General features: G+C 38.7%; 1 protein-coding gene across 7 annotated transcripts in view; it reads right to left on the reverse strand.

The window, feature by feature from the left end:
* The window catches only part of EHBP1 (EH domain binding protein 1), a 231,646-nt gene that overhangs the window by 158,826 nt on the left and 45,301 nt on the right, over nt 1-27,519 (reverse strand). For all 7 annotated transcript variants that reach the window (XM_026844922.1, XM_026844924.1, XM_026844923.1 and 4 more), the window contains exons 3-4: nt 24,438-24,533; nt 15,264-15,317 (exon numbers count right to left, since the gene is read on the reverse strand). In XM_026844922.1, the coding sequence (XP_026700723.1) occupies nt 15,264-15,317; nt 24,438-24,533 (150 nt within the window). The remainder of the gene's footprint in view (nt 1-15,263; nt 15,318-24,437; nt 24,534-27,519) is intronic.

A 27,519-nucleotide genomic window follows, 5' to 3' on the forward strand; every position in this document is an offset into this window, starting at 1 on the left:
CAATTCTGCATGACACACTACATTCAATTAGCTCCGGAATGCGGCAGCTCACAACTTGCACAACAAAAATCTGTTCAGGTTTGGTGTTGTCAAGTCAAAATTCTGTCGGGCACTTAAGCTTGAGTTTCCTTCAAAAGGTAAACTCGAAGTTAACATCATAACAGTGATTGCCACTATTTATTTTTAGTACACTCCTTATAAAGAAATATAGAAGACAGATATCACAGTAAGCTCAGAACAAAGTTTTCTTGACAGCCATTAGCTTCGCTTCAGTAAAAAATCCACAGGCATTGTACACAAACATTTTTTTTTTTTCTGATACCTGCAGCTCTAAAATACAGTAGAATTACTTTTTTAAAAAGAGACAAGAAGTTAAAAACTCCTTTTGTTCCTTTTATATGCAGCAATTCAAAATCTTCACTTAGAAGAAAACAATTTTTAAAAGCTTGACAGCAAAATCTATGTACACATTTAAAAGCTGTTCTGTAACAGACTTCATACCATTTCCAGTCAGAACACAAAACAACACTAACAAGATTTGTTGTGACTTGCTTCTGTATATTTCTGGTTTAAAGACAGATTTTACATTTAATTACCACTATATGCTGCAAAATGGGACACAAGAATCTTAATCAAGTGTCTCATATGTAATGGCAGTTTAAACAAACATTTAAATAGTTCAGTGTTACTAAATTGATCAAATCTGATCCTCAAATTCATACATAAATCAGGAGTCAAAATACCTGGTATAAAGGCTATTACTAAACCAAATCCAAAATCTTCATTTATCAAATACAACTTTGTCTTTCACAGCAGTGTGAAAAACGAGTAACTTTCTTGATTCTAGTAAACATGCAGTAGTTTTCAACGTATTTTTAACCAAAAAAACCCAACAGCCATAGACTCAACTAAGGGATGACTGGTTTTAAGTTGCAAAAACTTTAACCATCTAATACAAATAGATGCTACAGCACAAAATATGTCATTGTGTGATTTTGTCCAACAGCCATTTTCTGAAAGCATGCCTGTTTAATACAATTCATATTTCTAAATAAATGATTTAAATATTCTTCTCCAATAATCATGCTGTTTCACGTATTCCTACGTTTCAGAAACTATCTGGGCTGTGTTCATCTTCTCCTAATTCCATTTTTTCAAGGTACTGGATCTTTTACTTTCAAAAACAGACTACAGTATGAATTACTAAGATTTCTAGAGAAGAAAGGGCTGAACTTTAGTGCATTATATTTTATCCTTACTGGGATGGTAATTTTTTTACTCCCTCTACTGGCATACTTTAAAAGCAAGGTAAGAAAAACCTGAAGGGCGTTTCCAGCTTGTAAAACATAATGAGAAAATATTTTTTGTAACCTCAAAATAATTGTTCGCACAATTTGGCAAAACATTAATCTCAAATCCCGTGGATTTTTAAGCCATCAGCAAATTTTTGGCAGATTTATTCATTGTAAAAATTAACTGAGTACCTCAAAATAAACATCCATGACCACTCTGTGCTACAACTACTATCAAGCAGTCCCATCACCCGTCACTGCTCAGATCAAAACAGATCATTCTCTAAAACATACTATATGGCTAGTAAAAGACCCTAAGAGCGATCTATGGAATATAACTCTACACGATTACCACGGGTCTACAGAAACGACCAAAACCATCCTGAGCTTAATGAGTTGCTACTTAAATGTTACACAGTGCTCTGTGAACATTTTATATTAAAATTGGATAGTTCTAAACATCACACATACAAGAAGTATTGTTTGACACAGTGCCATTTTGATGATAAATTGCAATCTACAGCTCAAATAATTCTACCCAGGGATTAACATTTCAGAGGCTGAGCCAGAGATTATGTGTGTGGATCTTGAATTTCATCATCTCCCTTTGGCACAATAGCTTATTCTTCCTTTTTTCATCTATTCTCTCATGAAGGGTCAGGAAAGCTTAGCCTTGCTGTTTCATTCATTTCATCTCTACATTAACCAGATACCTTGCAGTCTTTAGTTCTTACGTGTTATTCCATTACAAATACTACAGCTACACTGCACTATGCTACAGCTAATGAGGTATGTACCAAATCAAAGGGTGCCATCAAGTGGTTGTAACACACTACCAGCATTATGCAAAGTTAGTGTTCTGCAAGGGGTTTCACCAGGACACACTATACAGAGTCGATTAAATTCTACCATAATTTAAAGCTTTTGGGAAAATTCACATGCTGAGAGGTTGGTGGTCCCACACGATTTCACTTCCTTCCTTTTAAATTCTAAGGCTTAGTCTAATAGCTGGCAACACCATGCAGAAGACATCCCTGTCTCTCATGGTACAGGTCAGCAGACTCCAGGACTGTTTCAGTTGTTGGGTGCTCAGCTACTCATCCCTATGCACCAGAGGACAAGTTAAGAGCAGCCTTAACCTCTGAAAAGCTTCCCAACTAGCAATGGGACAAGTCACCCATTGGGTGCATCAGGGTGAGGGTTTCACAGAAGACAGGGAGAATAAATAAAGTTACTTGTGCCACCATATCCAGTTTCAAATCAGAGTTACAGATTGATTGTTAATCTATACTCATACTGAACTTGAAGATGATGTGAGAGCATTTCCCTGCAATGCTAGGGATGAGTATCTTCAGTATTACTCAGCAATCTGAAGATGACTCGATAGATCACTCTTCAGCACAAATCTTACCCAAACAATTGGCCTTTCCAGATTAAATACTTCATAGCCAAAACACACTTCTTATTTCATTATTTTAATCCATACACTAGCAGCTCTAAAGCACAGCCCATCACTCCACCTCACCTTTGCCTGGCAGGTAAAACCACCAAACCAAAAAACGCTTTCCAGTGCACTGGGACAGATTTTTCCAGTGACAAAGAACGGTGCCTTTCTAAAAACTGTGGCAACTTTGCTACTGTAGGAAGAAAAGTTCTGCACATGCCATGGCATACAGAAGAGCTTTGCTTCATAGGGATGAGATGGGACTGAATATTATTACACAGTTGTGTTTCACCAGATCATGGTCATCCACACCATGACTTCCACAAACTCAGTGGTTACTTAAAATAACACCTTCCAGCTTGCACTTGCAAAGAAAATATCAGGAAAATATGATTTGAATGTAACTGATGAAGATAGACACAATTCTCTTAATTTCTGAAAGAGTTTGGCTCAGAAGTATAAAGAGCTGAACAACAGTGACCACACCAGCACAACTGCCAACTTTTTAAGGATCTAAGTTCAACCATATTTTTCCTGTGGTAGTGACAAAGAAATGTCCATGCTCAAGAACTGTTCAATGCAAATGAGGTCCAAATACTTCCGAGACTGTTCTCGTATGCCCAAAACCTGGCAGCAATGTTCCCACATGTGGTCTGTCTATACAACCTGCCACCCACACAGGCAACCACTCTTAATTTGGGATGCCTACCACAGCTATTCTGAGGACATGTAACAACAATGAACATGTGTGATGATCAGTAATGAATTTTCATCAACTGCAAAATAACACTCATGTGTGGTGGACCAAAGGCAATTTGAATTTGTAATGTAGAAAGAAGTCAGCCCTTAACATTCCCTATGTTCTCACTCATAGCTGACTTCACGCTTACCCTTGTTGCCCTTACACCTGCTCGCTTTAGTAGGTCAGCCAAATTCCTGATTCTGCAGTACAGACAGGGAACTTATACACAGACTTTCAAAGACTGAACTAGAGGTAGGGAGGAAAAAAAAAAAAAAAAAGAAATTAGCAAGAACCAGACTGTGAAGATGCTAAGCTGCTTCCCGAAGTACTGCATAATATGTAAGAGTTATAGAAACTAAAAAAAAAAAAAAGAGAGAAATAGCTTGGTTTCCATGAAGCAACAGAGGGGAAGACCTCTGTAGTGATGGAGTAATGAGGTATGCTTCATTAAAGTCAGAACTATTTCACCAAGTGCAGGTGAAACACCCAAATTGTTCCACAGATCTCAAATATCTTTTGAGATAATACCCTTCCTCAACAGCGTCCATACTAGTTATTTATGCAGTCTGTTTATTTAATACCTCAAATACTTCCTAATAAATGAGTTTCTTTGGTTATAATATATAATTAAAGTTATATGAATTAAAAGTAATTATGGGGAAGATTTATACAGATGATTCATGGAACAGCAAGCACATAAACTTTATACTAATTCTTTGCTGACAGATTTTTAGGGTTATTTTTCAAATATTCCATTTTGTCCTTTCACTGACAAATATATAGCCAAAATCCCCCCTAACTCATCACACTCCTCCCTGTGGCTGCTCCTGGAAGCAAGCACACACTGCCTCTATCATTCAAGGGTTTGGCACTTACTAGAGCTACTTCTGTAGCTACTTCTGCAAGAGCATTTCACTTGTTCTTATTCCACTTTGGTCCAGCTGCAGCTCATCCTCTGTGCTCCTGTTCCCCCGGCTGCCCACAATACCCGAACATACAGTCCCCCTCGGTCTCGCCTTTCTGTGGCAGACAACAGTTCCTTATGCAGCAACATTAGCTGTTCCTTGGGTCTTGCATTTCTCATTTTCAGGGAAAGATATATTAAAGGTCAGAGAATACCAGAATAGTAGGGTTGAGGAAAAAATAAACAGAACAACTCAGGGATGGGGAAGAGAAGTGAAAAGGTCCAAGATTTTGTCAGAGACAGATTTTGATAACAGTTGATTTCTGCGTTGTTCTTGTATACTCTTCTGAATTTATTTAGCCCATGAGTGTGGAAAGCACTGACAAATCTCTCATTCCAAGTAATTTCTCACTCTTCATCAGAAAAAAAAAATGCAAATATAGTTAATTTCCATTTCAGGGATCTACTTTACAGACAAAATTAAGAGAGAAAATTCTTCACATAATTTTCAATGTTACTTCTGATTTGGGACATATTGTATATGTTCTCTGATTTTTGTGCTGTGCTTTCTTGAAACTGGTGACTGTTTTGAGAAGGGGTTTTTTGGTTTAGGGAGTAAAGCATTGGAGAATTTCCCACATCTTATCGCTTGCTGACCAAAATGTTCTTATGGTATAAAACATTAAAACTACATGCAAAAACGGAGAGCCTTTAAAGAAAACTTCTGAAAACTAGTAGGTTGTTTTGGTTTTTTTTATTTACAGTGGCAAAGCCCTCAGAGCCAGATCTGGCAGTTTCCCATTTGGGGCAGTGCACTGCAGGATATTAAAAAAGCTTACAGAGCCTGGCATCTATCATGTTCAGCCTGCCATTCTGCCAACCTGTTACACTTCCAGTAAGGACAGTCCAGTTAGTTCTCAGATCTGGTCTACAGAAAACACAGCAGAAGCAGAAATACTACTATGTAACAGCACAACGTAACACACAACTGTATCCTCTCCAGGCTTTTAATTCATGATGTTTGGTATATATACATATACCAAATATAAACATAATAGGTTTATATTATAATAATACGTTCGTATTTGGTATGTATACATATATACACATACCAAATCTAAACATAATATAAAGCCTGAAGAGGCTTTATATTCATCATGTTTATTTTTCAAGCCACTGGAAAAGGTAAGAAACATGGCTTAAGTATAGACCACTGTGCTCAGAATATCAATCTTTGAGCTCAGGGCTGCAACTTTGTATAGGTCACAAAAATGGCACAAATTCAGTTTAATCTTATATTTATGCTAGGGCTTGGAACCACAGGAAATAATGAACAGTTACAAGATGTCACTTTATAGCACTATTCAATATAATTTTATTCATGCATTCTTTCCAGCCTAGTCTCAGTTTGCCACCACACCTAAGCTAAACAAGAAAAAGTTCATTTATGCTGCCCATAAAAATTCAAGAAGCAATTTGGCCCTGATAGAGATAATGCAAAACAATGAGAAAGGGGAAACTTTACATGACAAAAAAACAGCATGGCGGTGCAGTATCAATTCAGCATGAAGAATATGCTAGGAGGGGAAAAAACCTGAATGAAATGGCATCAATCAAGTTATGGAGGTCAATTAATTTCCATTATATTAAACTCTATTAAGACAGCTAACAACCAAAAGATAAGAAGCTGAAGGCAATAACACTCTGTGCTATTACACTGTCAGATGGTTTTCCTAATAACAAAGGGTTTCAAGAAGCCAGAAATCTTATTTTTCTGTCATCTGGCTACTGTTCTGCTGGTGGCCACTATTTTTAAATAATATGCTCTAAGTTAAATTAGAACTGATTGCATGTACAATCCTATCCAGTTGCTTGATGCAGAGCTACATTTTACACAATAGTGGATATTTTAATTATTTTCTGACACATATTTCCATACTTTGAGCACATGCAATTGCAAGGTATTATCTCAAATCAACCAACATATTCAATTGGACTCCCAGATTATCTGCCTTTGAAGGTGACTTATGTCAAAAATATTTTTCATTAAATGCACTGCCATTTTTCTCCATTTTCCACCCTAAATATTTTGTACTACATGGTTGCAACATATACTGTTTTAACACTGTACAGCTACTAGGTCAAAAGTGAAATTTATCCAACCTAATATTGCCCCAGACAGTGGCATTTTAGATAATGATATTCTGAACTGCACTGAGAGCAAACACGTATCCGTGACTGTATGTAAATGTAAAAACACACTCAGACATATAAAACCAAAAAAAAAGTGGAAAGCTGAACAAGCTTAAAAGCAAATACTTTTCTATTAGAAGGCAAGTTGCTCAGCTCAGCTTATGCCTTGAGTATGATTAGAACCCCACTGTAAAACAATTACCAAGACACTCTTCTGTATTTGATGTCTGAAAGAGAAACGACCTCATGCAGACTCTGTCTCTTGTGTGTGCTGGCAAGTATATTTTACCGCTGATTTTCTATGAATAAACATATGCTAAGAGTGGCTGAAACACACTGCTGGTTTTAAACATGCCTAATGTAGTATTAGAGGTTTGTTTCCAAAGCTGTCTGCCTTGTTTATCAGCTTCCTCCCTCCAGCTGGCAAAGAATACCACTGATAGCAGCTCTGATCAGCTGCCTTGCACAGTACACTCATCTATAGGAGACACATTCTTTTAGCAGGAAATAACCTCCCCGCAAAAACCTAAACAAAATGGTTCTAGCAATTTAGAAAACAGTTGTACTTTACTACTGTGAATCAATAATAACCACATAAATTATGTGTTATCAAACGTTCCACTGTAAATGTCATGGTGTACCACTCTTGCCGAGATTATAAAGCTAGAGCCTAACACCCAGGCTGTTCTGCCCAACACCCAGTGATCCTGTCTCTATCTTCCATTTGCAAGACCCTCTCATGTAACTGTAGCACAAATATCAGAAAATGTCTCCTGTTTTAGAAAATTTTAAACTGATATGCTGTAATATAGTCTTCAAAACTGCCATATCATCTGCCAAATTATATTTGATTCAGATCCATTTAGTGCAGTTATTAACACAGCATCAGAAACAGCATTATTTAAAGAAAAGTTTAGGCACTGCATTTCATTTGGGAGATAAAGATCAAGTAACGAAAGAAAATTTTCTTAACTTTTTGAAAAAACACAGCAGAGTTGGATGAACTCACATTTCATACTCTGTTTTACTGATTCAAGATAAATAAGGTATTAAAAGTGTAAAAAGTGAATTAGGAATTAAAAGTTCTTTCAACAATTCCTCTAAAATTCTGACTTAGATAAGATTTCTGTAATCTCACGGCTCTGGTTTAATAGATTATTTCATATTAATGATAAAAAGGATTAGCGGTGGCCCTAATTTCTGGTGATCCGTGCGCACTCTCGTGCGGTCAGAAGTAAAATGTCCATTGAAGACAAAACAGCAGTGTGGCATGAGTGAACACATCTGGAGCAACTAGCAGGCTTTGCCTGGGGATATGGGTGTGGCTGCAGGTCAGAATATAAATGAATTGACAGAACTGTTCAGAAGATCTTACGCAGCACTTGCCCTCACAATGCCTACCTCAAACCAAGACTGCTGGTGTCATACAGAGGAGAAAACACCCATAACCCCCACCACCACCCCACCACCCCCCCATCTTTCGTGCCTTGCTCATGTAACGCCCTAAGTAAAAGTGGCAATTTATTTGTCCTACAGCATTTGGTGTAAAATTTCTCCAGCAGAACTTAAGTGTGCAATCCACTTCCACCACCTTCTGTAATTTTCAGAGAAGATGTCTAATCTAAGGGGGTTGTGTAAGTTAAGCAACTCCCGTAGGGTTGGTGCAGAGACAAGGAGACTCACCTACTCCTGGACGTCTACCCTAAACCAGAGTAATTCACGTCATGCGCAGGCACCTCTCCTGCTCCTTATCAAAGCCAAGACCCTGCCTCTGATTGCGTTCTACTTTTAATTAACATTGCACAGAAACGCTATCGTGGTGTGCACAAGAATCAAGGTGTTACTGAAAAAACACCGGATCAGGCCTCCTAGAAAGATTTCCAACCCTGTCTCCTTCAGAGCCAGAGCAGCCAATCAAGACAGTGATTTCTGAAAGTTTTGCTCCAAAAAACTCATCTTGGAGATTTCTCAACTAGAACAAAGAGCTAAATATTTCATGTAAGCAAACACTAAAACAAGCTTCCGATTCTCTATTACGTTTAAAGCAGAGCAAGAGCGAGATGGCTGACAAAGTAGCATTTAATTCCTTGCTGTATCTAAACCAGAATACCCAGCCTAATTTACACAGAGAGTCACAGTTCACATAATCACATACAGCAGAATATGACAGGGGAATTAAGGGACCAGGAAAGTATGTCTAACTATGAGCTTCCTGTTCTAAATGTATTAAATGCAGACATTTAATTCAGAACAAGGCTAACCTGGTCAATTCTTATTTTAAGCCAAAAATTTATTTCATGCAGAAAATACAAAACAAACGATAGAGCTTTTTTGATTACTTTTTCTTCAGTAAAGCAAACAGCTAAATTAAACTCAAGCTCCCACATGCTACAAAGATGCACTAGAAGAGATAGCCAAGATTTGGTAATAAATTCTGGTGTAGCAACTGATCATCAAATAAGGAAACATCTTATTCTGTATGCCAATCTTTTTCCCCAGGTTCTTTCTGCAAACAGCATTGACAGTACTCAGAATTTCAATTCACTACACTGGCATTTGCCTCCCAACATTTATTTCCAAGAAACAGGTGGGAAGATTTGACATCTAGGCTTGGGTTTTTATTCTGACATAAAGCAAAGCTTGCTCTTGCAAAGCTAGTGTCACAGCACTGCTGTAGTACAAGATTTAAACACCCAATATAAAAGTCTAATTTTACCAGAATTCTTGGCTAATTAATGTTCAAATTCAGATGAGTTTTTGAAAAGCTTCATTTGGAAAACAACATATTCATAGCTGTATCTGATGAAAATTTAACTTCTTGCTAATACCTCATTTTATTGTATCACATTTAAAATCAGTCACCTTTAAGAAACAAATTAATTTCTACATCCCAGGTTACCTGCCCTCTCCTTCCTGTTATTTATCACCTTTATTTGTGTTGTCATGCCTAAAAATAACAGAAGGGCATTTTAGAAGAGAGAAATAATTTCTCCAAACCTGTACGCGATATAACACACTTTAGGGCATTCAAAATGAGAAATCATCATAAACAACCACAATACAGAATTTCAGGGTGGGGACACCGGGGTGATGAATGGGATGACACAACCACAAAACAATGCACTTGTACCAGTAGAATGAAACTAGATTTTGTCAAATGTTCTCTAATTTTTTCTAATGTTTCTTTCATTTTGAGGCTTTGTTCACATTTGAGCCAGTTCAGAATTCTTTTTGGGTTACGTTTCCTGAAGTTACACAAGAGTGACAGACAGAAGGAAAAGTCAGATCTCATTTTTCAGCTTAAACTTGTTATACTATTTGCTATAGGCTAGCAGGAACAGCAAACTCTAAACCCCTTTTTTTCACATTTCAGCAGCTTCATTGGACATATTTTCCTCGAGAAACCAATTAGAATACCGCTTATTCCTTAAGGTATCAAAAAAATTACTGGAAGCATGGATGTGTCTCACAGAAGGATGTATATCTGACATAAATCACTGTCAAACTTGAAAGGTTTGCATGGTTTTCTTCACCATTCATCACCTTGATATTCAAAAAGGTGCTATTAGAAAACAGTACTCTAAAATGGTCATCAAAACATTTTGGAAAACTCTCTAGAAAGGAAAAATGCAGAAGCAAGTTCAGTTTCCAAGCTCTCAATACAAGAACAGCCTGGAAATTCAGAGCAATGCTTCACCACGCAGGTGATGGTGTGCAGGCAGAGCTGGGCACTGCTAGTCCCTGAATGAGCATGAGCCAAGCAGGACGCTGAACCCTCACTCACACAGATGAGTCCTTAGAAAGAGGATGCTAATGATCTGCTAAAGCAATCCAGGGAAATGAAATCCCATGTGTAACCACTATCACATTATTGTGTTTGATTAGTCAGAGGCAAGAAGAAAGAAAGGAGTCTCCAGCCACACAGAAAGCAGAATCTGTTCTCCATAGCTGTAATTGGTGAGACAAGAAATAGCTGCCTTAAACTGTACCAACAGAGATCTAGGCCGAAATGATTCCCAACAGCGAGGACAGTGGAGCACTAGAACAGGCTGCCTGAAGATGCTGCAGGGACCTCATCTTCAAACGTCTTTAAAAACAGTTTAGGCGTTTGCCTGGAATGATGCTGCCTTGAGTTAACAGGCCAGGCCAGACTGCCTCCAGCCCCAGTCTAGACAAACCTATGAGCAAAGCCTCAAAAACAGGCAGGGCATTTTCTTCCATTCATCTACCAAATTAGTAGGTCTGGGATATCCTCTGCTGTTGTTAGCAAACACCATGTTTTAATAGGCCTGCCACATAAAAAGAGGAATATGGTTAGTATCAGGAATACAGAGATGATTGCTAATGCCTTCATAACACTGATGTGATGGGAAAGGGCTGGCTCACCACAACCCTGGGTCCTCTGAATAACCTGCATAAAAGTGCAACACAAGGCACAGGAGGGGAGATGAAGAAGCCTACTATGAACCTTGGAATATATTAGTATGCCATTTATTAGCTATTAGAGATACAAATCTGGGCTCAAAAAACATTTTCTACAAGAAGCTGGAAAGGTTGCACAGACCAGATTTTCGCCCTCTGAAAACATCCTATGAATTTTTCTATTTCATTTAAGAATGTAGGAGGTAGCTGTCTACAAAGTTGTCAGCAAACTGGCAAACATGATGGTCCATCCTCATGTTGTTGGATGTTCTTATGCGCTTTTTCAAGCTTTGAGCATGTTAGGAAGCAAAATGACATTTTAACATCATTTCAGCTACCTTTATTTTAGACAAAGTTTTTGTACATAGAGCCAATGAAAGCTTCAACATATTTAGACCAACTAAAACCTCTGCTTTTGCCTCCTGTCCCTTTTCTCTTCCATTAGCTAGACAATCTGCAGAGATCAAGAAATAAAGCCCAAACTTCAGGTTAGCTAAGCTCTTAGAGATGCAGCCTTCAATCCAAGTTGACTAAAACTCACCAGCTGCTCTTCTTCTGGCACCTGTGAGGGGATGGTTAACGATTACCCCAGCACAGGCCACTTTGCTTATACTATTTTACTGCTAAAAGACAAAGACGTATATAGAGACATGCACTGTTCTTTTCTTTAAATAGGAGAGAATGAAAACCCCTCAGAAAGTGTGATAGAGGCATCAGCGTTGTTTGTGAGAGTTTCTTCCTGGTATCTATGGAGTCTGTCACCACATGGAAGCTCTCTCTTGAGCGCTGGTACACTAGAAACCCCAAGAAAACAATTCATAAGAGAAATTAGAAGTTAATGCTGAAAAAATTAACACCAAAAACTAGAGCTCAGAAAGTGAAAAGAACCAAGTGTGGAAACAGCACATGATCAAATTACTTATAGGAGTAATATGAGAGAAAAATAAGGAAGTGGAATGTATTTTTAAGTGGAAGGTGACTAGCCCTTGTTCTCTAAATGGAATAAGATAAACTAATGCCAACCCATAAGGGTTTGAAAGCCTATTACCTCTCCACAGGTGGGTAAAAGCCTTATTCTTAGCTATGAATTTCTTCTTCTCCAACTTGTAACAGCCAATCTGAAGATCCAGTCATTATTCAGAAGAGCAATGAAAACAAAACAATTCAAAGAACTGCCTCATGAAGAAAAAACAGATAGCCAAATACACAGAGTCTGGTTAAACAGAGATGAAATTAGAGATAAGAAAGTTAGCAGTAAATATACAAACAATGCAGCTGTGAAGGAGATAAAGACATAGAAGAGGGTGAGAGAAAATTAATATCGACATATAAATATTAAGAAAATACACTATGATCAAATTATTTATGGATTAGATTTACAGAAGATGATGAAGGTTCACTTACTAGAATACAAATACGGAGTGGCTAAGACATCAGAAATACAGTTTTAAAAAAATCCTATTTGCAGGATTAAAAAACAAAACAAAACAAAAAAACCCAACACATACATAAAAAACCCAAAACAAAACCTCTCAAAACCAAGAACAACACCAAAAACACCCTCAAGAATCAAGCATCTTGCTTCATTTTCATTTACATCATGGTCATTTACACAAATCAGCTCCCCTCACTGCTATTTAAAATTCATCTGAAAGTCCAGAATAATCTTATTTTGAATTTGGTATCGTCTGCCAACAGAGGCCTTAGACTTCAGCTGAATATCTCTGTTAGATAGTCCTTGCTCAGCCATACTGAAGCATCACAAAATTACTTTGGAAACTGCTTTTAATAATAATTTTTAAAGCTCAAAAGAAATGTTTTTAGCAGAATTCAGATCGCTTCATAATGAAAGAACATCCATAAACTTTTCAGGTTTCAGTATTTTGCATTCTGAGTGCTGCTAACCAAGGAGGAAGGGAAACCTTGTAGCCTCTGATGGCAGAAAACATACTTGAACAAAAGGGAAAATCCTGCAAAGGACTGTAAATGTCCCTACATGTGTGACCTATCCTTGTCAGGTTCAATGAGAAGTATATTCCTTTAAAACCAGGAAAAACATATGTTAAACCTGACAGGTGTCAATGTCGACAATGTAGGGAGGAAGGAGATCAAATCTCCTGCCTCCCTGGCTCCCAGATTTTGAACAAAGCAGTTGGTTTGTGCTCTGAAGTGTCAGCCAGATGTTGGATCATTTGTGACTTGCTCGAACAGATGAACATGTTTTCATCCACCACTAAGTGGAGCTGTTACACCTGGAAAAGAGTTTCTCCTTATTTTCAAGTATCTCTGCAGATCATCTTTTTTTGGCAGTATCTACAGCTTTTTGTAGTGTTTCGTTTTTTAAAAATTATTTTTAAAAAACGAGAATGGATTAAAAAACACAGTTTTATAGTTGATTTAGCTCTCAATTTTTTGCAGAAAAATGATCAAATTTATTAATCTGAAGATAATATTTATATATTCTGTAATCGAAGTATGAATATCTACCTACCAATGACTATTTGGCAGTATGATGAACTAATGGCATAATTAAGGTTGAAAATAATAAGTTTGCATATAACAAAAGACTGCTCCATGACCGATATATACTGGAACCATTTTCATCTGTTTGGGCACAGGCTGCCTGCTTGGGGCACAGCAACTGAAGCAACCTCCCACCCTGCAAGCGTTACTGCAGCTTAGAGAAGATTTGAGGCAAAGCACAAGAACAGCATGCAGTGGCTGTACTACTGCTACCTCTATATATCATACAATGATATGTGGAAAAAAAGCAATGTGTTATAAAACAGGACATGAAGTCTACATGCTCACTACAAACTTCTGAAAAAAATCTGCTGCAGCATCACAGGAAACCCAACAATACCCAGAGGGCTTGGCTGAGAAATACACTGACATTGTTTTATCCAGAGTAACTTGCACAGTGACAATCAGTGATAGAAACTTCCCTGTTTAAAATAAACTAAGCGAGAAAGAAAAGGCAACACCAGGAAACGGCAAATAAACTGTTTTGTGTTCATAAATCTCAAATGAAAATAGAAACTTGACATTTAAAAACAAAAGTATAAATTAAGCACTTTGCTTTCAGCCCTTTTAATTGTTTAGTCACCAACGATCAGAATAAACCTTAGCTTTGGACATTCAAATCACTTCTGTTATAGACAAGAAGGAAAAAGCAACATTTTTAGGCAAAAAAGATAACGAGCAAATTCCATTGCTTCCCCATACTTCAGTGCTGTGTAGCACTACTAAGACTCATCAGAAAGCAGTATTTTTTTTTTGTTTAAATACAACATAAATAAAAATTAAATCATACTACTGAAAAACAGTCCATAATGAAACTATATTAATGAGAGTCAAACACTGTCTTGATACCACAGTCCTTTTAAATATATTTCAAAACAGAGCTTCCTCTTCAAGGAAACTCCAAGTAAAGCAGCTCCCCCAGTTTTGAGTCCAGGCAGGCCCAGAGTGGAAGCTGCAGCCCAATACAGAGAAGGGAAATGAAAAGAAGACTTCATGAAGCACCTGCCCTATGAAATGTTAAGCCCTGCTGTTTGGCAGTGTGTTGTTTGTACAGCCCTCAGGAGCTCAGTTCTCTGGGAAGTTCTGGGAACTCCTGGCTCAGAGGAGTCACAGATACCCAGAAGCCACCTTTTGGGTTTTCACTGGGTGCACAAGACGGCTCCCCCATGCAGAGATGATGAGACTGGGATCCCAGGGAGAAGGGGACATGTCGTGACACTTGTTCTTTGCTACGTGACTGAGGCTGGTCCCACCTCTCCACCCTGCCTCAGTTTCCTCACCTATAAAATGCAGGTGATGAAACTATGCTCTTCACTAAAGAACAGTATTCAAAATCACAAAGGGTGCTCTGCTGTTTGGGATGTACGGATGTCATAACCCAGCTCTGACATGTTCACACCCCTGCTCATAGAAAAATAATGTGTCATAACCCGTAAAACAATGAGTCATAACCCAGCTCTTAACTTGTTTACTCCGCTGCTCATAGCAAAATAATGCAAGGAAGACTGATGCTTACAGGGAAGGAATTTAAGTGTAGTATAGTATTCCCCTCTCCTGTATTTTAATTGTAACATAACAATACATATTTTAATAAGACTTTATTACTATGGAACAAGGCTTTACTGTAGTTCAGCAGATCAAATCTTACTCAAGCCTTTTTTAGCATTTAGACACCCTATAATCCTTTAAATTATTAAGTCTTACACATATAAAAAAAAATCCCATAACAACATTCCAGCTTACATTCTCTATGACAAACGTCCATTCTTTGTCTTCAAACTCTTCAGCATGAGGATCCTAGAAAAACAAACCAGAGAACTTAAGTCAAAAAACAATCCAAGGTACAAGAAATTGTAACTTAGCCAAGATTTTCATATATTCATAGAAATATTTTTACCCACTGAAGATGACAGAGGGAAATATTTTAGTTGGGATGTAGGCTTCAATGGATGTCAGTAAGATAACAAGCAAATCGGTGTAAAAGTGCTGGTGAAGATTTAATAGACCCCTTCAGATACAAACAAGAGATTGATTCTGATAAAGGCCTGTAATTCTCTATTTCCTTTCATCCAGAGCTGAAATCCAGATAAACCTCAGTTTACTTCTTCAGTTCCACCTCCCAAATAAGCACAACAAATCTACATCTTGCAGAGAACAGCAGAGGAAGCCACTGCTCCCACATGGTGTGAGAACACATACACTTACAGCAGGCATCAAAAAACCATCAACCCAGCCTCCTTGTGTCCAAACTCTATCAGCATGAGTGGAGATCCAAAGTCATTGTTTCTCCACATTACCTCATTTCACTGCAAATTTGTTCAATTACTTACTTCACAACATTTCTATTACATCACAGGCAAGGGTCAAAAAACATTGTCATCAACAGGGAGATAAATAACCCGGTTCATATACTGGGCATTTGTTTCTAATTTAATGAGCTTTCAACCCAGTGGTACAGTCTGTATTGTGGTTGTCTGAAATTAAGATAACAATGGAGATATTAAGTAGTCATCTCCTTCATGCCTCTATCAAATATCCTACTTTTAAAAAATGCTATTAAAAAAGAAAAATCACTAATTTATCATCCAATCCTAGTTCTGACCAACTATAACAAAATTAATTCTACTCCTCTTGCAAATTAGCTTCTCACACTAAGAGAATGTGGCTTTAGGCTTTCTTCTGACACGAAGCCCCATTTCATTATACCTCAATTTTATCCTATTATTTCTAGTTATAGGAAATTACTCAATTACTCCTTTGCCTGACACTTGCACGCTATAGAGACTTGTAGATAAATGTCACTTCCCCATAATCAGCATTTCCCTTCATCATATATGAGACCTCTCAGCTCCTGCAGTTTTCTCACTATTATTTAGAGCCTGTTTATGATACTACATCAAGCACTGCACCGATTCCATCTTGCTGCTGTAAATTAACAAAATAGATCAAGATATTTTGCTTCTACTTTGATTATCTCTTAGTACCATCTTTCCTTCCTTTACAGAACGCTACAAGGCTCACATTCAATCTTTTCAACTCACCTTATCCTAGTCTTTGCCTTAACCATCCTTGTTTCACTTAGTTTTTGCCTTGAAGTCAGACATGCAGTGAGTAGAGGTAGTGTACCACAGTACTGCAAATTATTCTTTTAACTAGTTCTCATCGAATACACAAAAGATTTTGTAACATGTTTCCAGCATAAACAATTAGCAAAAAGAATTATTTTTTTCTTTTCCAGCACACAAAAAATTTGGGAAGTGTGCTCTTAAATAAACCTCCTCTTTGAATGAACTACAATAACTTTTCTAAGAGGATATCATCCTGTCTCAACCAGTGCAATCCTTCCCACAAAATCCAGCAAAGTGGGTTCACTGCTCTGCAGACCCCCTGTAAAACACTGGCTCTCCTTGCAGGAGTAGTCTCACTAGGCATCAACATACAGAGAAAATTCAACCATACATCATATCATTGCCACCATCATTAGCTATGTATTTAACAGCTACAACCACAGTTGTCATGTGCAATACACATTTTAAAATGCATTACTCCAACAATGGGATGTAGTTTCAGTGAAAAAAATATGTTTCTAGAAACTTATAAAACCCCAATTATTTATTTTTATATTTACTTAATTATATATCCATCACATTAATCAGGTTTGTGGGATTCTGCATTATGTAAATAAAGTGCATAATACTTGCTAGTTTGCTGTATCCTACATAAATTCTGAAGATATAGTTCTCTGTAATTCAGCTATTAAATATTTACAGTTTTCAAGAGTTAACCTGGGGCAATTACCTTTTTGTCTAATTGCTTCTTTTGATACAGCATAAAATGACATAATGAGATTTAATGAGATCATTAATCACTTTTTGTTTCAATAAGCTACTCCACAGTAAGTGACTAAACTCTTATTCATCCTGCTCAATTTTTTTTGTAACTCCCCCAAAAGCTATTAATGCAAGCTTGCAGGTTTAGCTAAAACTGCTTGCAAAGTCAGGGCCCAATATTTTATCCCAGGTAACAAACAAAACAATCATTATTTCGTTCATGCAAAGCAATAATCTATAAAGAAAAACAAAGCTCTTCTACGAATGGCAATAAAACCGATTCACACCTCTGAAGGCTACAGAATCAGGCACTCAGGCACTCTGCTGAGCATTTTCTGATAATCTGCTAGAGCAAAATAATACTGTATAATAAAGAGACTTCTTAATATTCCACATATTAGCATGCACTTGAAAGCGAATTGTGAACACTTTTCAAAAATAAAGTTTCAAGGGCTTCTCTAATGAACAGCCTTACCAAAATTTTGGAGAGTATGAAATATGCTAAGATCTAGACACCTTGCATATATATCAGATCTTTCAGATGTAAAGACAAATACAGATTTATTTTTTTTTAAGGCCACATTTATTGTTAGTCTTAAAATGCCTCTAGAAACAGAAAACCCCAAATAAGCTTATACACATTTCCTTGCAACAGACACATCAGTGGCTTCACCCTTCTCACTAAAATGCATTTATTAGAAGCCCAGGGACCAGCATATGTAGTCCTATTTCCAGCTAATTTACAATTTCATTACATGCTCAGCATTAATAGATACTCATACGATTACAGTTACAACACAGTTTCTACTGCAACCACCGTTTCACTCTGTGGACTAACATTTCCGTGTGTGGTCTCCATAAAAAGTGATGCTTCTATAAATCTGGCTAATCTTTCATCTTATTTTGGATTTGAAGAGTGTAAATACCAGTAAAAAAATGCTAACCACTCATACTTCCCTCACTGGCTAACCCATATTCTCCATTCCTTTCCCACATACAACTCATGCAATGAATTTAGCAAACTATTTTTTGATGACATGCAGCTGACTACTCTTTAGGGAAATAAAAAATGCCAGTGCAAAAAAGAATAAGCCTAGAAATAACAGTTATAGCAGCCTTTGAAATTTTCACTGTATGAAAGCCTTCCCTGATCACACAGCATGCAAAACCTCATCTCACCTACAAGCAGATACAAGTAATCACTGAAAATGCGCAGCTGGAACACCTAAAGACAAGAGTTATAAACAGACCTCATTCCGATCCTCCTTCCTGAAAGCAAATGATAATGAAAATTACCTAAAAAGCTCAAGGAACCAACTGTCGCCAGTATTTTTCTCAGCCTGAAACTACCTCGTACCTCACTGTAACACAAAGGGAGCTGGCAAGAGCCATTTCATTTTTTACCAACATACCACAGATGCAGAACTAAACTCTATCCAACACTCGTTACTGTTTTACCTTGAACTGAAAACTGTATTTGGGCAAATAGATTGAATGGCTTGTTATTCCTTCTCATTTTATTCTGTAAAAAAAGAGTCATCACTCTTAGTCTCAAGAGACAGGCCCCATTTTCCTGTTTCTCTTTCCATATGTCTTTGCCTCTCAGTATGACACTTCTTTTCAGCACCTTCAAAGTAAGTTTTAGAGCCTTCTTCACCTCCCCCCCCTTTGGTTTTTTTTTTCCTTCTTTTTTTCCACTGACTTCAATGTTCAAAAGTAACACTCAGAAGCCAATAGTAGGCAACTGCACAGAGGACAGGACATAATCTTACAGTTCTCTTTCAGTGAGACCCTCAGATAATAATTTCTTCAACTCTTCTCTAAAGGTCAGTAGAGTGCTTTTGTCCACCAGCAAAAATGCAGCCCATTTCACATTTTCCCAGTGACTGTTAACTACTTCTTAGCGATAAGCTGGCCCTCAACAAGCTCAGTCCTACAGACCATTCTCTGCAACCCCATTCTGCCCATCTACATACCAACTACCCAAAACCAGACAACTCTTCTGGGCTCAGGCAAGGCAGGTGTAACAATGTCACATTTTTCTGTTCTCTGTTGACCAGTCCATCATCAGCCCATTCTGCAAGGAGCTTTGTCAAGGACTAGATCCTTTCTGCAGTGTATAAGGTGGTTTCAGGAGACTGAAGAAAGATAACCCTTCTCAAAGAAGTTTAGGTTCTCTGCAGTTATTTTTGTATCTCTTGTAACAGGAGTGACATATCAGCAAACAAGGGACTGCTCCTTCTCCTAATCAGCAGCCAGAGCGGGTGGGGAAAAATCTTCACTGTTAGACTCTTCCTCCCTTCCTTCCCCATGCCTCCTCCCTAAGCTTTCCTGGCTTTTGAAGCTTGTCTTTCAATTAGATCACTTCATACCAGCCTTAATCTTCAGTCTTTCTTCTTGGGGAATAACTACATAAGGACTGTCATATTGAATCAGATCAAATGATGACAGGGTTTGTGGTCTTTCTCTACCACTGACCTATAGCAGATGCTCTGGCTACTCCAGCATCTGTCCTCAGCTTTTGTACTTAGCTGTTTGAAGCTGCAGAAGACTCAAAATTTGACCCAATTCATGTCAAATTGCACTTTCAGTGCTGCTCACAAAGGTCTGATTAGTCTAGAAAGTCACACAGCACCGGTCAGCTTTTGCTGAGCATTCAGAAAGCAGGGAGTTCTGAGCAGACACAACTGTCCCTGTGCATCACCACACCAAGCTCACGACAGCTCACACTTTACACCATCTCTGGGCTAGGACTGACATGTATTTGTTTTTAAAATAGATTTTTTTACAATTAGTCCCCACACTAACCCTGGATATTTTATTTCATGTGCAAATGTGTTCATTTCCCTAAGCATACGATTTTTGTATCTGACACACATCATCTTTCTTGAATACAGGGCACTTTTTTTCCTGCTATATGGAATATCTTCCACAGTGTCCAGTCAAGCCACTAGTCTCTCCTAAAGTGAAACAAATATGTTCTGAACCTGGGTTTGTCCTTTACTTCTGGGAAATGGCTTTAGACGAAGGTTTGGGGGGGTTATTCTTTCTCCCTTTCCCCAAGACTATGTATTGGTTCTGCTGCAGTGTTCCTGCTAGTTCATTGCTAGGTACTGCGCTATCATCAAAGCATGCAATAGACTCAGGCTTTCAAGAAAGAAGATACAGGATTGATTCAGAGAACCGTGTGAGGATGAGAATACTTTTAACAATACCAGTCTCCTTTTATCATATCTTTTCATATTTTACTCATAAGGATTTTTTTGTGTGTTTAGAAAGCTATGCCTTTAAAAATGTCTTTTCCAAACTTTTGAATGAAGAGCTGGTAATCTTCCCTGTTGTTGCAATAGTACACTGGTATGATAAACCATGTATGTTATCCACAAACAAGTGGGTTTTGTAATCCAGTGGAGCAAAGTCCATGCTTACACCAGAAGAACATTTTTGCTTGGGAAGTTCACTTTGCGTTTAAGGTAGAAAATAATGATGTTTGCAGTACAGTAGAACTGATACTCACTTTGCTTTGCTAGAAGCACTGGGCTTGCTTGGCAGTTAAAATTTCTCATTTAAAAATCTCTCTCAGTTGATACAGGTATGTATACATAAAGCCATGAAAAAGTACACAAGCTTTCATATATGATGGCTAAACCTTGCTAATGCAGGGACTCTAAAAATTTACTTCTAGAGTGCAACCATGGAAACAATGAAAAATGTGAATTCAGCTAGATTTTCTGGCAATTGTAGATCTTTCCATGAAAGCACAACAAATCAGGGATTTAAAATGCATAATAGGTTTATTGTTTCACACAGTTTCTCCCTATTTTGGTTGAAATACCCAAGGCATAACCAGACATCGATGTAGAGTATAGCAAAGGAAGAAGTTAAACTTTCAGAACAGATGGAACTTTTTATGTAATTATCAGTTCAGTCAGATGGATGGGCAGGAGCTAGAGCTAGTCAAGGGAGGCTGGATCAATATATCCATTTGACGCTCCTCCCTGTGTGACTCCAGCGCATTATACTGATATTACTTATAGTAATATTACTTATATAAGTTTTACTAGCAACCCAGAACAGAGATGAAACAAGAGGTCTTATTTATTTGAAAGGGAAGTTTTCTAAAGAAAGGTTATAGTCCCTTCAATACTTAGCTTTGCTTGCCTAAGAATTACAAATATATTGTTGGAAACCAGTTAACATCCAAAATAGGGATTTGCAGATAATGCAAAATATCTTGTCTGTTGACTGATCACAGGCACTTTGCTAGCCAGCTCTCAAGTGTCCATGGGTGACTAGTAGAGAGGGTATTCTTAACATTCTCATCAGCACTTGAAACCTCAACTTATCTCCTAATCCTACCAGCAACACATTTCAACAGCCACTTACGAATGCACAGCCACTACTATGTGAATCATTTCCCAAAATATGTAGCTGTCTATTCCGGAGTCTACTCTTGCCCTTCCCTGCACTTATATTTCAAACAGCACCACTGCACTAATTTGTTATCTGTGATTGCTGCAAAGCTCTGTCAGAGCGCCCTGCTTCCATCAGTGGGCTCTGCCAGCACGGATGTGACGCCAGCAGTTTCCCTTAGCTTCTTGGGTTCTAAAGAAAGAGGACAATTATTGTTTGTTAAACACAGCCACGCAAAGTGTACTTACTGCAAACTGCCAAACGTCCATCAGTCACTTTCCTTCGCAGAAGAGTGGCTCCTAAATGGACTTTTTACAGAGTCGCAAGATAAGCCACCTCTTCTCTTGAGCTTTACTGCTTTCAGTGTTTTCACCTCCCTCCTTCCAGAGGAAGGAACAATATAAATACCTGACTTGTATAATTCAGCTGCCAAAAAGGCTGCTGCAGTGTGGTATTACATACTTCCCTTCCCGCTACTCTAGCACTGACCAGACAGTGCATCAGCTGTGCAAAAAAATAGCCAGTTCTTTTTGACCTTCTTTGCCCAGAACATACTAGCTCCGAAATGCCAGCTCTCTGGGTGTTAGGACATATTCCACGCTACAGCTGAAGTGCTGCTGTAGCACTGAGCCAACAGAGCCATCAGAGGACTGGGCACAGTCTGAACTGTGCTCACACCATCTTCTGCCTGCAATCACGTATCACTCACAGCTCATTCATCCAGGTAGGCTGCTGGTCTCACACAGATACAGCACTCCCAGTACATTACCCAGGTTGCTCAAGAAGTGCTGCTCTGTGCCACACCTGCATACCCTTAGAGAGAAACAAGTGGGTTTGGCCACTTACAGGCAACTCGTGTTGAAGGAGCCAGAGGATCAATTAGAGCAGATTTACATTAAGAGCTGCCTGACAATATGATGCTTCTTTGCGTGATCTCAATATTTTGATTTTAAAAGCTGGTGCTCGTTCAGTGCAGATCAGTGTGTACCATTCCCAGAAGGTACAGGCTAATTATTAATATTACTCATGCTCCTCCCTCTACTCCCAGACCAATCCTTACGATAGGCAGGCTTATTTTTGAGGAGAGGAGGAGGAAGTCCAGTGAACAGATCTACCTACAGTCACAGTGCTGTTTAAAATTAATCTTGGTAAAATTAATACCCAACACCAGCTCCAGAGACCCTTCTATATGGTCCCAGCCCTCAGCTTCAGTGGTGCAACTACAAAGTTGTTGTGCTGTGCTACATAACACAGCCCCAAAGCTGTGCAAGTAGTAATAAAAGGGTAGTGTGGGATGGCAGGAGGAGGCTGGGAAACACTTATACTCCAAAGCCACAGCACCCAAAAGAAACTTTATTTCTCATTCTTCACGTAACACGTTATCACATACACAATCAAGAATTGTTTACATTTCTGCTTCACTTTAAATGTTAAAAATATTAAATAACATTTTCTGTGTTACATAACCATATTCAGGTTATACGGACATGCACCATAGTCACATAATGGTGGCTGAACTTCTTAATCCAAGTAGAAGCACTGGAAGCATGCAAAGGCAAACAATTTTTGCTAGTGAACTTTTGAACCTCAGTTGAAGACTGTGTTTCTGATAAGAAGAGACAAATTTATGATAGTTAGCATCACCGGCAACCAGTGTTCATTAGTGATCCCAAGGACAAAAAAAAACAGGAGAGAATCCCCCTTTTTAGGCTTAATGAAGCAAGTAGTAAATTCACATTCTAAGACTAACCAGAAGCCACTTCTAAGCAGTTATTCAGGGAAGTCCCCAAGACAAAGAAATATAAATACTACTAATTAGAAGAAAGTATGTTACTGTTGCCCTAAACTGTAAGGGAGCTATTATAAATAAGAACAACCAGAGTGTGGCTGGGGACACCAGAGTAAAGAACAAGAAAGAACTAATGGAATGAAAATCCCAGAAATCTTCAGCCTCCCAGGCAACCTCCTACACTGTCACATATACAAAGCTGTACTGTTTATCTTTATGCAGAAAGGGCTTTGCACAATGATACTTGGAAAATATTTTTTAGTGTAACTATCAATTTCTCCTCCTGCCTCACAGCCACAAAAATAAGCTTTTTTAATGGAACAATTGTTGTTCCTAAAAAAAAAAAAAACCTCCCCCAAAGTCTTGTCATTCTCTGTACTACTCAAATACTCCACATCCACTCCTATGATTGCAATCATGTAAGTACTGTGATGTTTGTGTGGCATACTAAATACTTTGAAATTAAGAGCTGGATTCTGTTTCCTAGTCAATAGCATAAGAAATAGGGTCACTGCACTGCAACGGAACAAGGAAATCTAGAAGTGGCTGTGTTTTGACAACTTCTGGCATACGGTATTTAAAGAAAACCTACCAGACTATAACCCATGCCAAGCCCTTACACACATACTACGTGCGCAGTTACACATGTACTAAATTCTATGCCAATGACTCGCCATAATCAGCTCAATGAGATATTTCAGTGTGTAACTAAACTACAAAAGTAAGCATGGGCAGGGAACAAACCACACTTCTGGATTTATCTGGAGACTTAAGGTTGTGCAGTTAACGACTTAATCAGCCTTATGATTATAATCTGACATTTCCAAACAGAATTTTTCATATGCTGTTTATGAAATATGAAAGATTATGCTTTAAAAAACATACCTTAAAGAGTGTCACAGTAATTTCAACATTTTCAGGAACAGGCCATACCACCACCCCACGGTATGGGTTCTTGATGCCAGGCTGCCAGCTGTGAGCCTAAAGGAAGAAAAGAAACAGTTGTCTTAAAGCCATTAGGAAAGTGCTGACTCTACTCCCACAGGACTTAGCACATGTAGGTAGAAGTAACATGTCACTGACTCCAAAAAGTATGTGCTCTTAAACCTATGACTCTACTGTATGCTGTGAAAGGACATCATTAAGAATGACAGTAAGGAAACTCAGACCACTGACAGGCTTGTTTTGTTTTTTTTCCCACTGAAATAAAGCTGTTCCTCACAAGGTCCTAAACTCTGGGTGTTTTTTTTAAGTACATAGCACAGGTCAGGACACTCAGAGCCTTGCAAAAAATGAAGGCTGTAAGCTTCTGCAGCAAGATGAGCTTTATTTTGTTTTCATCCAGATGAAGGAATGCTTTTATGTAAAGAATACATGAGTACAGCACATAGTGCAGGCTTAACCATATTCACATCTAAATAGAGTAAAAAGACAATTAAAGAAAAAAAAAAAAGTGAAAACGATTATTTATAATACAGATTAAATGCTACTAAAACATTTAAATTCTTCAGAATTAACATGCTGGGGTGCCTACACCTAGCAAAATGTCGTGGCTTAAAACCAATAGGCAATTGAGTACCACACAGTTGCTCACTCACTCCTTTCCCCTAAGGGATGGGGAGAAGAAAATAAAACAAAAGGCTTGGGCATCAAGACAAGGACAGAGAGGGGTAAATGACCCATTATGGTCATGGGCAAAAGACAGACTCATTAGGGAAAAAAAAAAATCAATTTAATTTGAACACCACCGCCACTTAATTTACCAGAATAGGACAGTGAGAAATACAATGACATCTGAAGAACACCTCCCCTCACCCCTCCCTTCTTCAAAGGCTCAGCTTTGCTCCTAATTTCTCTACCTCCTCCCTCCCCGCCAAAGCAGGGGGGCAGGGAATGGGGTTGTAGACAGTTCATCACCCATTGATTCTGCTGTTCCTTCCTCCTCAGGGGGAGGACTCCTCATGGTCTTCCCCTGCTCCAGTGTGGGGTCTCTCCCATGGGAACAGTCCTCCACAAACTTGTCCCATATGAGTCCTTCCCATGGACAGCAGGTCTCCCAGCAACACACTGCTCCAGCACAGGCTGCCCTCAGAGTCCCGCCCTTCTGCTCTGGCCTGGGGCCCTCCACAGCCCTCCACCATGCTCCCTTGGTGACCTCCATGGGTGCAGGGGCACAGCCTGCCTCACCATGGGCTTAAGGGGAGTCTCTGATCCAGCACATCTCCGCCCTCCTCCTCTTCCTTTCTTCCACTGACCTCAGTGTTTGCAGAGGTATCTCCCTCACAACTCCTCCTCTCAGGTTCCCTTTCTTAAGTACATTATTGCAGAGGCACAGCCACCATCACTAAATGGCCCAGCCTTGGCCAGAGGTGGGTCCAGCTTGGAGCTGGGGGAGCTTCAAGAAGCTTCTCGCAGGGGGCCACCACTGTAGCCCCCTCCTCTACTGTCAAAAACCCCACAACACAAACCCAGCACAAAAGGATAATGAAAAAAACAGCAGTTAAACAGACTAAGAACTTGTCTACCTTTGAGTATCAGTTTAGACTGATGTATGGTCTGTATTTAAAATCTTAACAGCTAATGATGCATGAGCATTTCTGTTCTGGAATAAGTATGCTTTTTTCCAAGCTTGTAATCCATTTTGTAATGCTGTAAGACAAATGAGGGAGGGATGCTGATGTACAAGAGACTGCTGAGGAGCAGGGGTGTTATTAGAAGTCAGTGGAAGTATTATCAGGAAAGAATGTACAATCTATTTACTGTTATCTAAAGCCAATTAACTTAGCTTTTTTTTCTTTTTTTTTAAATTCTAAAGCATTACTCATTGCATTGTTATACTCTTTCCAATATTCAGAACTTCAGATTAAGACTGCCTATTATAATAAATTGTTGCTATAACAAGGTTAGTAGGAATTGTGCCACAGGTTCTCAGGTACCCCAAGGTAACCTGGGCAACTTTAAACATAAATTTGCTATACTAAAGTGAGAAAGACTAAGATGGTGAAACAGTCCCAATTCAGTCACATCAAGGCAATAACTCTGCTGCTGGGTACTATAAGCAGCGTGTACTCCAGATGCCAGGCTGTGAGAGACGAGAAACCAGGCTTGTGAGAAACTAAGACAAACAACCTGGGAAAGCAAAAGTTGATTGAAGAAATGGGGATTTGCGAATCTGAGTGAGTCACTTGTCCCCCTCATCTGAGCGGGACGTGACATCGGCTCATATCCAACAGCCCCCTCACACATGCTTGCTGCTTCAGGAGTGCTCCTGCATTCAGCTGGACTTTCACGGGAGCCTGCAGCATCACAGGTACCTCCAGCGGACTCGCTCTGACTCTGATCCCTCAATCCTCACAAAGCAGAGCTCTACAGATTACTTGCAGCTGACAATAACTGCTAAGGCAGCAGGGACAAGGAGAGGAAGGATGAAGGGAGAGACAGAGGAGTTGGAAAGATGTAAAGCTGAGGAACAGGCAAGCTGCTGATACAATCCAGCCTGCACAGCCACCAAGAAAGAGAGCCCTACCTGCCTCCACAGCTACATATGCATGGCATGCTAATTTCCATCCCATTATTTTTATTTTCTTGCCAAACACTGCCAGATCTCCTGTGGTTTTATCACAAGTTTTTCCCACCTCTGGTGTTCTGCTTAAAACCCCAGCTCCCAAAGATGCCTAACTAGATTAGAAATTTCAGTAAGCTTCTATGCTTTGTGCTTGCAGAGTAAACTTAAATAATATGACTTGGGGCATCTGAAAAAAAAGAAATTTAACAAAAGAGCAGCTTGAAAGAACCCAATTTCTACTACTTTTAACTCCATGACTTTCAGACTAATCTCATTATGTTAAAGCAGGCCTGGATGAATTTCTGAATAACTGAACTAACAACACCGTTCATAGCTTTACTCCACAAGCTTAGATTATAAGAAAAACGTGTTTTCTGAGCAGAAAAACACACCACAGTAATT

Source organism: Athene cunicularia (assembly GCF_003259725.1).
Source record: "Athene cunicularia isolate RWA chromosome 3 unlocalized genomic scaffold, athCun1 chr3_part1, whole genome shotgun sequence".
Taxonomy (NCBI): Eukaryota; Metazoa; Chordata; class Aves; order Strigiformes; family Strigidae; genus Athene; species Athene cunicularia.